This window comes from Phyllostomus discolor, chromosome 10 (assembly GCF_004126475.2).
Source record: "Phyllostomus discolor isolate MPI-MPIP mPhyDis1 chromosome 10, mPhyDis1.pri.v3, whole genome shotgun sequence".
NCBI lineage: Eukaryota > Metazoa > Chordata > Mammalia > Chiroptera > Phyllostomidae > Phyllostomus > Phyllostomus discolor.
The window spans coordinates 34,735,848-34,748,785 of NC_040912.2; the positions used below are offsets into that span (position 1 = coordinate 34,735,848).

General features: G+C 33.5%; 1 protein-coding gene across 6 annotated transcripts in view; it reads right to left on the reverse strand.

Moving 5' to 3' along the window:
* Positions 1-12,938, reverse strand: part of DBF4 (DBF4 zinc finger) — a 29,908-nt gene that overhangs the window by 8,999 nt on the left and 7,971 nt on the right. For 2 of the 6 annotated variants that reach the window (XM_028525964.2, XM_036010654.1), the window contains exons 3-10: positions 12,546-12,725; positions 10,920-10,970; positions 10,375-10,444; positions 10,094-10,170; positions 4,770-4,806; positions 3,429-3,474; positions 1,023-1,151; positions 517-631 (exon numbers count right to left, since the gene is read on the reverse strand). In XM_028525964.2, coding sequence (XP_028381765.1) covers positions 517-631; positions 1,023-1,151; positions 3,429-3,474; positions 4,770-4,806; positions 10,094-10,170; positions 10,375-10,444; positions 10,920-10,970; positions 12,546-12,725 — 705 coding nt within the window. Of the gene's footprint in view, positions 1-516; positions 632-1,022; positions 1,152-1,579; positions 1,652-3,428; positions 3,475-4,769; positions 4,807-6,701; positions 6,744-10,093; positions 10,171-10,374; positions 10,445-10,919; positions 10,971-12,545; positions 12,726-12,938 lie in introns of those variants that run through there. The other 4 variants (XM_036010653.1, XM_036010656.1, XM_036010655.1 and 1 more) reach the window with 4 other exon arrangements.

Sequence of the window (12,938 nt, forward strand, 5' to 3'; positions counted from 1 at the left end):
GGGACTATCCAAGATCACATAAACAGGAAGCCAGGATTTAAAATTTTTTTTAACTTAAATCACTTTATAAACTGTAATAGTTCTCATCTTTAACTTACATGATGTTGCCAGTTAGGTACTCCTTGTCTAGTCTAAAAAAATGGCAACATCTCCATTCCTGCTTTATATTTTCTCATAGCACTGATCCCAATGTTCTCTCTATGTACTTCATTATTCTTTTATCCTATAGTTACCTATTTCTCCGCCCCCTCCATAAGATGTAATCTTTACAAGGGCAAGGAATAGGTCTCTTTATTCAATGCCATTTGCCCAGAGCAGTGATTATTAATTAGTAGATGCACAATAAATATTTGTTGAATACAAAATATTTTTCAATATGTATTTTTGCACTTTGTGTTCTTAAAATTTCAGATAATCCTATCAAAAAGTATATACTTAATAACTTATCAAGTTATAAACCACAATTCATAGTTTTAGAAATATTAACCCCCAAACAGAAAAAAAAATCACATTTACAGTTTCGAGATCTTCATATTTTTGCAAGCAACATTCACAATATCCTTTTTTTTTCTTCTCTTTCAGTTGGAGTTGAATTGGGATTCCACCACATTTATCATCATCTGTTTGCATTCTGATGGAAATATATAGTAAAAGAATTAACTGCCAAAAATAAGGAATAATGTAAAAAATGTATAGTCCCTACACAATCAAACAGATTCTGCCATATTGATGATTATGGAGCACATTTCATATCACTTAAGAGAAACAACACACTTTACTTATTTGCAAATATTTTCACGTTCCCCCTTCAATCTATCTTAGGTGTCTAAATGTGACACACTTAAGAGAGATTCAGACTTCAAATCTAGCCAAAGGGCCATAAAAATATACAGGAGCAAACTGTAAGAGTGAACTCACACACACACACACACACACACACACACACACACCATGGCATTACCTGAGTTATTTTAATGTTTGTTTAAAAAGATTTTAAAAAATGACATAAAGGTTAAACCAACCTTAGTTTAACCTGAGTTTGCTTTTGGATGTTAGGTGGCTTATCTATATCAAATGGACTGGAAGGCTTCTGAACTGAGTAATTTATTAAAGGCATACTGGTCTGCTGAAGATAAAATGGTCTATAAAGTCTAAAGGAATAAAAAGAAAGATAGATGAAATTCTTTATGATAAAAGAAAACACATTTGAAGTTTTATATGTATTTCAAAATCATCTAATTCATCTGGAATCTTTCTGAAATAAACAACAGGAATCAGTTAAACTCCCCTTCATAATTATAGACTCAATTTTCTTAACCTATTAAAAAGTTTCTTAAATTGTGGTAAAACACAGAACAAAATTTACTATCTTAACTATTTTTAAGTGTACAGTTCAGTCGCATTAAATACATTCAATGTTTTGCAACCATTAACACTATCCATCTCCAGACTTTCTTTCATCTTGCAAAATTCAAACTCTATACCCACTAAACAGTAATTCCCCATTCTCCCTTTCACACCAGTCCCTGACAACTACCATTCTACATCCTGTCTCTATGAATTTAATGACTCTGGGTACCTCATTAAGTGGAATCATGAAGTCTTTTCTTTTATTTCACTTAGCATAATGTCCTCAAGGTTCTTCCATGTTGGAGCATTTATCAGAATTTCATTCCTTTTTAAGGCTGAACAGTAGTCCATTGTATGTATATACTACATTATCCATTCATCTGTTAATAACATGTGGTTTGCTTTTGCATCTTGGCTATTGTGAATGCATTTGCATGCACCTCTTCAAGACCCTGCTTTCAATTCTTTTGGATGTATACCCAGAAGTGGAATTGCTAGATCATATGGTATGTCTAATTTTTTGAGGCATTACCAGTTTTATCCATAGCAGATGTACCATTTTCCAACCCCACCAACAATGCTCAAGGGTTCTAATTTCTCCATATCCTCACCAACACTTGTACTTTTCTGCTTTTTGGTGGGTTTTTTTGATAGTGGCTATCCTAATGGGTATGAGGTTGAGGTGTAATGCAGTGTAATGATTTGCATTTCTTGGATGATTAGTGATATTGATTATTAGATATATTATATGCAAGTATCTTTCCCCACTCCATGAATTGCCTCTTCACTTTGGTGCATAGAAATTTTTAATTTTGAGGTAGTCCAATTTATATCTTTTGTTGCTTATGATTTTGGTGTCATATCCAAGAAATCACCGCCAAACCCAATGTCATAAAGCTTTCCCCCAGTGTCTTTCCTCAGTTTTACGTCTTTGAGCCATTTTGAATAATTTTACATGTGGTATAAAGGGCCCAATTTCATTCTTCTACATGTGGGTAACTAGTTTTCTCAGCACCATTTGTTGAAAAGACTGTCCTTTTCCCACTGAATGATCCTGTCATCCTTGTCAACAATCATTTAACTATACATGGAAAGATTTCTTTCTGGGCTCTTTATTCTATCCCATTGGTCTATATATCTGTCTTTACATCAGCACCAAACTATTTTGATGACTGTTGCTTTGTACTAAGTTTTGATATCAGTAAATGTAAACATCCAAGTTTGTTCTTCCTTTTCAAGATTGTTTTGGGTGTTCAGAGTCCTGTGAGATTCCATATGAATTTTAGGATGGATTTTTTTCTTTCTGCAAAAAAAGTCATTGGGATTTTGGTAGGGAATGCACTGAATCTGTAGATCACTTTGGGAACTACTGACGTCTTAACAATATGAAGTCTTCATATCCATGAACACAGAATGTCCTTCCATTTACTGATTGATGCCTTCTCCAGGCCTAATTCTGAATTGCATTTTTCTCCCATAGGAGTACATTTCATAAACAGACGCATTCAAAACACATTTATTACCTCAGTGAGTACCCAAGATAATTCCTTATACATGTCTAATTGAGTAATTAATCACACATATCTGAGTAAATGGAAAGTCAAGAGAAAGAAATCCGATTCTCCCACACCAACTTAATTTACTTATACCTATCCTCCATTAAGATTTTATGTCAGAGTGAGTTTAGGAAAACAACCAAATAAAATGTTAGACTCAGATTTATGTTTCCAAATAGTACCTAATCCTTTTTTACTAATATAGGAGCAATTATTAAGTAGTTGTTATAAACCATATGGTACTACATTTAGCTACAGAATGGTTATTAGAAGTATTAAAAGAATGAGTTTGTCTCATGATTGTTCTAAACTAGGTATTTCAAGGAATTATTATCTGTAGCATGCTAAAACTAAACTCAGTCCTTAAGCACAATTAATGCTACTTTCTGTAATGTGTGCCCCATGTGCACTGTAATATAAACCTAACATAAGGGTCCTGACAGTATTGATAGAGGTAAGTTAATTAGATTTTCCTCTTTTGATATTGTATTTAAATCATAGAAATTGAACTTAGATACTTACTGACTCCTATCTTCCACCTTTACAAAAGGCTTTTTGAGTCTACCTGCTTGAAAACATAAAACATGGTATCATATACTTATAAATCCAAGATTTTTTTTTTTAAACAAAACTACTCTGGCTGAAAAAACAAACGAAACAAAAGAACCCTCCCAACTATGTACCCATTAGCCATTTCCTTTCAATTAAGTTTTAAGTCTCAGGTGAAGTTTTTAATAATGTTAACCCACTTCAAATTAACAGAAGCTCCATCTACATTCTGAGATTCTTAAACTAGATGGATCCCTAAAGAATGTAAAAGTAGAATTCAGGAGCCTCAAGAAGTATAACAGAAAAAAACTCAACTTTTGTTTGTAGTAACTTCTAGCTAAAATTTGACATTTCCTCCAAGTTTATATACAAGCAACTTGGCACAGCAGTATTACCAGTACCAGTAATTTTTATACAAATTAAAACATATTAATTACTACAAATATCTCAAGGCATCATTTATGCTCAACATTTTAAAATTATAGTCATCAGAATCACTCTTAGAGCTAGATTTTAATGTGCAATAAAAGCACACACATCATCATTTCATTAAAAAGTCTTGAGAACTGCCCTGGCTGGTATGGCTCAGTGGATTGAGTGCTGGCCTGTGAACCAAATGGTCACCAGTTCGATTCCCAGTCAGAACACAGCCTGGGTTGCAGGCCAGGTGCCCAGTAGGTGGAATGCAAGAGGCAACCACACATTGACTTTTCTTTCCCTCTCTTTCTCCCTCCTTTCTGGTCTCTCTAAGGATAAATAAATAAAATCTTTTTTTAACAAAAAGTTCTGAGAACTGAATTTCAATAACTGATTCTCTTAGTAATCTAATCATTAAAAAAATTTTTTTAAACATTATTTTGAGAAGTGGTTGTCTATAGGTTTCAACAGGCTGCCATAGGGGCTATTTCTTAAAAAAGCTAGGAACTACTGAGTAAGTCATTTAAAGAGTTGTTTACATGATTTTTAAAAAAATCCTGACCAAAGATATAAATTTATTGATTTTAGAGGGAGAGGAAGGGAGAGAGAGGAAGAGGGGGAAAGGGGAGAGAGAAAGACAGACAGACAGACAGACACACACACACACACACACACACACACACCCCCCAATCAATGAGAGCACGAAACATCACTTGGTTGCTTCCCATAGATGCCCTGACTGGGGGTTGAATCCCCAACCTTTCTGTGTATGGGACAACACTCCAAACAACTGAGCCAGCAGGTCAGAGTAAGAGTTGTTTACATGATTTTTAGAAAAATTATGTTCTGTTTTCTACGGCAAACCAAACACACATTTAAGTATATCAAAATACTTACTTCTTGTTTTCTGTGTGCCAATACCTACTCTTTTCCCCTAAAAAAAAATTGACAAAGTGAAAATCCTGTGTTTGAAAATAGTAATTGCAGTTGTGCTCAATACCCTCAAATTATATATAGAGGAAAAGAATTATATAAAAAGAAGCTGATTATTACGGTTTTTGTGTGTGGGGAGGGGGAATGAGAAAAACTGCTTTTTAAAATCAACTCAGCCAAAGAAACAAAAGGAAAATTCAAAAATTAAAGATCTTAACCACTGGAATGGAATTTAGTAACACAAATGTCTTTTTTAAAAAAAACAATACACCCAAGTACCTTACATTCTAGCTATAATTTTTGTCTCCACAGAAAGAAACCAACCAATAAGAACAGAGTACAGATAGTAAAATAATCTAAAAGTAGTCATAAAAGTTATTTTATGTTCTTATTTAGCAGAATGCTTGTGATAAACTAAACAAGGTAATTATTAAAACATTTATTATAGTACATCAATTCCAGTCAAGATGGAATACATCCAATATGGTCAACCAATCCCACCAATTATGTAGAACTAAAATCTCTGAGCAAAATATAATAAGCAACTACCTGCAGACTGAAAAGTAAAGAAAAGCAGGCACATTGTTGAAGGAAGTAAAAACTTGGAGAGACCACCTTTTAGGGGGTAACCCATCTCCCCATCTTTTCTTTTGCCATGATGCCTTAAGGATGGATCTATAATCATGGAGTTGGTGGGATCAGTGAAGCCAGTGACTACCTCTTCTATACAACCCCACCTTTCTGGCCAGAAAGAACCAGGAAAGAGGCTCCTGCAGTCCAAGATTACAAAGAGAAGCACTGTACTATGTCTTCTTTCTTTTCTCCCAGTTTTGCTGTTTGGGTGGGCCCCAGTTATAAAACCACAATTTTAACAGTACCACAAGCAAATAAAATTGAGAAACTTTGACTTTCTGACTAAAGAAACTAGGAAAAGGGCCACTGCAGACTGGAGAGTGAAAGGGAAACCACAGAGAATAGCAACCTAGAGAAGGTGATTTCTGATTCCCTGTATAAATCCACAGAAGTGCCAGGCTTAACTCTAAACTGCATATTCCATGGACAAAGACAAAGCAAGAGCTTTAAAAACTGGAACTAAGGTTCAAACCACTGCCTAAGTCTTGGACTAATCTGCAAGTGATGTATATGTAGAACAAAAAGAAAGATCCATACAAGTCTTTGAAAACTGAAACTGAGATTAGACTCAACACCTACACAAACTGGGACAGAACTGATAGTTTAAACAAAATTGGATGATGGCCTGCTAAAACAATGACAGCAACAACAAAATCAGCCTCCTCCAGAGTATTATAATAGATCTGGAGTGTACAAAACATCAACATTTACAATGTCTAATATACAGTCAAAAAACTATTTGACACATGAAGAACCAGGAAAACATGATTAGTTCTCAAGGGAAAAAGACAATCAGATGCCAACTCTAAGATGTTCCTCATGTTGGAATTACCACAAAAAGACATAGCTATGTTAAATGTAAAAGGAATCAAAATGTTACACCACACAAACACTGATTAAAAGGAAGCTAGGATGGCCCTATCAAGACAGCAGATTCCAGAACAAGGAATATTAACAGGGACTAAGGAACATTATACAGGTGTGGGTAAAAGTAGGTTTACTGTTGTGAGTACTCAAAACGGTTTATTCTTGTATCATTTTCCATACAAACAGCTGTAAACCTACTTTTGCCTATCTGTATAATGGTAAATGATATAGCCATTTTGGAAAACAGTCTGGCAGTTTCCTACAATACTAAAGACACTCTGATATGATACAGCAATCATGCACCTTGGTATTTATACAAATGAGCTGAAAATTTATGTCTACACAAAACCTGCAAGTGGATGTTTATATCCTAACTGCTAAAAACATGGTAGCAACCACATGTCTTTCAGAAGGTGAATGCATCAACTATGGTGCATCCAGACAATGTAATTTTTAATGACAAAACAAATGAGCAAACAAGTCATGAAAATACAAGGAGGAACTTTGAAATGCCTACTATTAAATGAAAAAGCCATTAAAAAGCCAGGTACCGTACTATATGATTCCAACTATATGACATTTTGAGGAAGGTGAAATTATGCAGATAGTACAAAGATCAGTAGTTGCCAGGGGTAAGTGGCAAAGGGAGGGATAAACTGATGAAGCATGGAGGGTTTTTAGGTCATAGAAACTATATTTTAGGGTACTATATGATATTATGATGGTAGACATGTCACTATACATTTGTCTAAGCCCAAAGACAAACATGAACTCTAATGTAAATGATGGACTTTGAGTGATGACTTAATATAGATTCATCAATTAATAACACATGTACCACTACGGTGTAGGTTGTTGATAGTGGGGGAGGCTGTGTATATACCGGAAGCAAGGGGTTGATGGGAAATACCTGTACCTTCTACTCGATTTTGCTGTGAACCTAAAACTGCTCTAAAAAAAAAAAAGAGCCTGTATATTAAAAAAAATCCAATGTGAAATATTTGGGATGCAACTTAGCACAGAGCTTAAAGGAAATTTACAGCAAATGTGGTTCTCTGAAAAAATGAGTAAAAAATAAAACTAGCCAGGCTGAGCAAGGGGAAAAAAAAAACAAACAACAGAATGATACCAGAAATTAAAGAGGAGACATTGTTTCACACTCTATAAACATTATAAACATTAAAAGTTTAATAAGGGACTATTACAAACACTTTTGTCATCAATTCAACAATTTTAACAAGATGTACAAATTCCTTGAAAAGCACAAACTACCAAAGTGCACTCAAGAAGCAATAAACAATCTGAGTTTCCACTAATACAGAAATTGAATTCATATTTGAGAATTTTCCAATTAAGAAAATTCCACATCAAGATAACCTTACTGGTAAATTCTACCAAATATTTAAAAAGTTCAACCAATTCTACCAAAACTTGTCTGGAAAGCAGAAAAGGAATTACAGTCCAGCATTTTGTTAGGGCAGCATTGTCCTGACACTAAAACCAAAGACATCACAAGAAAAAGACCACTGATATTCTTAAAGCACATATATGCAAAAAAATCCTCCACAAAATAAGTTGCTGATAAACTGAAGGGGAAAAAAACCCCAAATATTTTGCAAGTATTGGAATCAAGCTGACTGATTACACACCTTGAATTAATAAAAGTATTTGGTATTCTTATCCTTTTTGTTTGAAAAACTAAAACAGCTTTTAGTTTTTCTTCCTAATGCCTGGCACACAACAGGGCTGAGTAATTGTTAAATACTAAACGAAGAATGGGGGTCACATGTGTAAGCAAAACCCAGAGTTGAAAAAGACAGGACAAGATCTGAACCCTCGTGGAATTTATATTTGATTCAAGGCACTGGTTAGGCATTGTAACCTGTTAATAAGTATCTTTCAAAACTTCCTGTCCCCTTCTGTTACTACTTTAAGCAGGCCTTCAACATTTCTCCTGATTGCAAACATATCATCCCAAAATACTTGAGATGTGTGTATATTCAGAATCCATAACTGTCCTTTGAGTTTAAATTTTCATACATTCTATTTCACACAATTCAAATAATCTGCAAAGTGCAGTAGCCAGCATATTTAGCACATTTCAACAATGGCATGTCCATCCATCATTTTGCAAAAATTTGGAAATAGTCATTTGGAATGTTTTTATTACTTGTAAATGAGATAGCCAAATTAAGTATTAGCAGTTTTATTTAAATATACTAAGTAAACTATTTGTTCCTTTCTGCAAATTATTCATATCCTATGTAAATCAGAATTGATTAAAAATATGAAATCACAAAAACTTTATGAATCTTTCTATAACATGTATAGATGAGGTAGTCATGATGTAAAATGTTTCTTAATGAAAATCATGTTCAAGAGAGTTCAACAGCCACTGCCCAATAGCCAGCTTTGCCTGCAAATATTCTTTACTGGCAACTGGAGGATCTATCCAATCAGTTACTCTCCCACTAATACTCCCTCAATAATTTTCTAAACCCTTCAAGATAAAATCTAACTCCTTTATACACTGTACAGTCAGTCTCCTTTATACTCTTATCTGAACCTATTAATTTTTTCAGCTTCATTTCTTGTCATTCTCTCACTCAACAATCAACTTGCATTATAATATAGAAAATTTCCAAAACATGCCATCCTACTCATGACTTCATGTCTTTATATACACTCTTCTATGAATTTTCCTTTCAGATCGTGGGCATTTAAGGATTGAGTGGAGAAAAAAAAAAAAAAGGAGACCACAAAAGAATGCTGAGAGATATGAAAACCACTGGAAAGTTAAGACATAAGAGAAGTTCCAGAAGAAAATAGTTAAGTTCAAGGGAAAATTAACAATAATTGAACCAATATCACTGTTTTTTTAAAAAAATTGTTTCTTTTTCTTTCCATTATGACTGTTTCTTTAAATTTTATTTTAATCATTGTTCAAGTACAGTTTTCTCCCTTTTACTCCCATTCCAGCCCACCCTCCCATCTCTCCCCTCTTCCCTCCCATTACAACCCTCCCCCTAGTTTTTGTCCATGTGCCCTTTAAATTTGTTCCTGTAAACCCTTCTCATTCTCCCCTGAAATTCCCTCGTCTCTCCCCTCATTATGACTGGTTTTAAAGAGTGGTAACTTGATTTGGAAATTGGTCAGTAGGTTGAAGAGTGAATGGAAAGTATAGAAGTAGAGATTTGAAAAGTGTAGATAATATAAAAATTATATAGCAGGTAGGAATGTGAGATCAAAGGAGGTTTTACTGTATTTGTTTTAAAAGATGCAAGAAACTTGATTGTGCGTAAAGGCTTCAAGGAGGAAGCTATTAAAAGAGAAGAGACTGAAGATATGAGAGCACTAGGTCTAACAGAGTGCAAGTCCAATGCAGCTGTTCAACAAGTACTTTGAGGTTAGGCCAGATAGCTATACTATATGACAAGACTGTGCTATGCCACCATCTAGGAGAGTTGAAAAGTAAGTATATTTCCTACTTATATTCTCAACAGGAATATATTATCTATATTAGAAACTTCTCATACAATAGGCAACCAAAGAAGAAAAGAAACAAAACTATGTCACCATCCCAAGAGTAATTTTTACCTCATGAATAAATCCTAAGGTTAAATGATACAGAACAATTTATTCAAATAACAGAAGCATGCACACACAGTACACAGGCTTACCCTTCAGATATTCTGGCAAACTTGGCAAGGAAAAAAATCTACAGATATGTAGGTAAAAAACCAAGCTTGATAAATTTCTTTAATTTAAAATTAAGGAAAATAACATACCACATCTCTTACAGAAGTGCTTGATTTCTTGAGTAAATACAATTCTTTTTTCTTTTGTTCAATGTAGTATCTAATGTCTTTATTAAAATAAATAAGAGTTTAAGATTAGTATTTTTACCTTTGGAATTAAACATTGATTTTTCTTTTAATTATACTGAACTTCCACAAAAGAATTACCATAACAGGTATCTCCTTCAATCAAAATTCTATGTAAAGTTCATAACCAAGGGGCAGAAATAGATATAAGAAATATTGTCAAAAAACAAGGATAAAATCCTTACCATCAATATGAAGAATCTTTACTCCCCATGATAAAGCATTTGACAATATACTATTTGAAGGAATAAAATCCTGAAAAAAAAAAAGGTGGATAGTTTTTCTAGAAAATTACTATTTTAAATGAGCTGAATTTAAAAATCATTTGATACAATGTCAGTGAGCTGACCCTACAGTCACAACAATGACGACAGCATCACTTTTTTCTTCTGGAATTTCTAAAATCAATCCTGCTTAATATATACCCATAATCTTGACAATCAATGCACAGTGTAGCCTTACAGTTAACAGTTTCAAGAAATTATTCCATTTAAAAATACAAAAATGCACAAGTCTCTACGTTTCAGAAATCTCTTGTAATACTTTAAAAGGCCACAAGATGGAGATGCTTCTTCATGAAACGTAGATTGTTCTTTGTAAAATGAAGCACTGGCTGATATTTAGGCTTTTCCTACCAAAATGAGAAAAGAAATTTGAAGAACATCTCTATTTTCCACTTGAGTTTTTAATAACAGAATGTACACTGTGAGTTTTTAAAGTTCCTACTTACATGGTCCTTGATAGCTTTTTCAACTAATAATTTTCCTCTGCTCAAACACACCTATAAAAATACCAAAGAATAATCAAACATAAAGTTGTAACATAGTGCCTCATTGAAAAAAGGTAAAACAGCTAAAGTAAATAGATAAGTGTATCTATAGATACATTTTAACATAAACATGAAATTTTAAAAAGATAAATTTTATTTGTACAAGTCCCAGTGACTATCATCAAAATAAATGTATAGTAAAAAGTAATTTCCTTAGAGTCTTTATAAAATTATCTATTAAAATATTTGCTTCTTTTCTTTTCTTTCTTTTTCTTTCTTTTTTTTGGTGAAGCAACTAAACTCAGCTGAACATTGTTGAGACCCAAGGTCAGTTTTATAGTAAATTCTTTTTAACATGGGAAATAAAATAGCTACATTCCTCTGAAACTGTCTACAATTAAATAGTAAGTTTACATTTTAGTGTTTCATTAAACTAAAGATCTAAGAATACAGTAAACTGCATATTCTGTTTTTATATGGTATTTCGCTTTTTAAATAAAACACTAGAAAAAGCAGTTGAAATGCTATGAACAACAATTAATGTGAACTAGTCAGTGGTATATGATCTCACTCCTCCAAAAAAGCATCAACTAAAAGGACATGTATGAGCCTTGCTCAATCTCCTTTCTTTGACTTTTTTCTTCTACATAGTTGTCTCTTTTTTAAGTGATATCTCTTAAGTAACTCATTTCTTCCATTTGTCACCCTGCCCCCATTTTTCTTGCTTTTCAAATGGTAGGTAAGTTGAGAATATTTTTAAATGATAATTACATTTCAATCTAAAAATAAGATAAACATTTTGGTTTTTAATCTCCTCCCTTCTCCACACTCCATTAAATTATTCTTTATTAGTAAATTATTTATTCTTTACTCTCTTCCCACTTATTGACAATGGAGGACAGGACTGAATGTCATCAATTTTTCTACAAGAGGGGTGGGGCAAACTTTTTCTATAAAGGGCCAGATATGTGTTTCATACTCTGTTGGCCATGTAGTCTCCATTCCAACTATCCAATTCTGCCTTTGTTCATTTACATATTGACTGGTTGCAGGAAAGCAGTAAACAACCAGTCAACACGTAAACAAATGAATATGGCTGTAGTCCAATAAATGGTTACTTTTGGACAATGAAACTCGAACTTCATATAACTTCCATTTGTCACGAAATATTCTCCTTTTAATTTTCCCCAATTTGAAAATGTAAAAAATATGCTTAGCTTGCAAGCTATAAAAAACAGGTGACAGGCTGGATTTGGCCTGTGTCCATAGTTTTTCAACAACTCTACACCAAACAAAAGATTTCTATTTCTTTTTTAAAGCAGTGGTCCACTGTTACTTTTTAGTTGTAAATTACTCTAAAAAATAAAAACCATCCCTAAATGCAAGGGTATATTGTAGGAATCAGAGTGTAACTACAGAAGCAGTATTAGGAAAAAAATAAGGCAGCAACCGTATAATGACAAAAGCTACACATAATGTAAACATTGTTCTACCTAAGTGAACTCGGCTACCAGTCTGCTCTTAAAAACCATGAGATCCTCAGTCTATAGGCCCTTCTGAGTCTCAAAGCATACTTAAGAGACTTACTGACTCTGGAGACTTAAACGAACTTCCATCATGACTGGGATGAGGCGAAGTGGTTTCTGCAGTACACGCAGATTCTGGACTTGGTACAGGAGAAATTCGTCCAAAAGTTTGTGCAAATTTAGCTTCTTTTTTATTTGAAATAAGATAACTGATATCTTTGCTGAGAAATTCTTCAACTCGCTAAAGGAAAACAAAGCATTTTTAGGTGAGTCATATAAATCATAAACTATTTCATATGCTAAGAGCAGATAAAATGCCAACTTCACACATTTTAGTATTTTGTAAATTGGTATTTTTCATACAGTACCTTCTGAACCAAGCTCTGAGTAACTACTAGGGAAGTTCCAATTAGAACATAACAGGAGGTGCCAGATACTGTTTTAAGTATTTTAT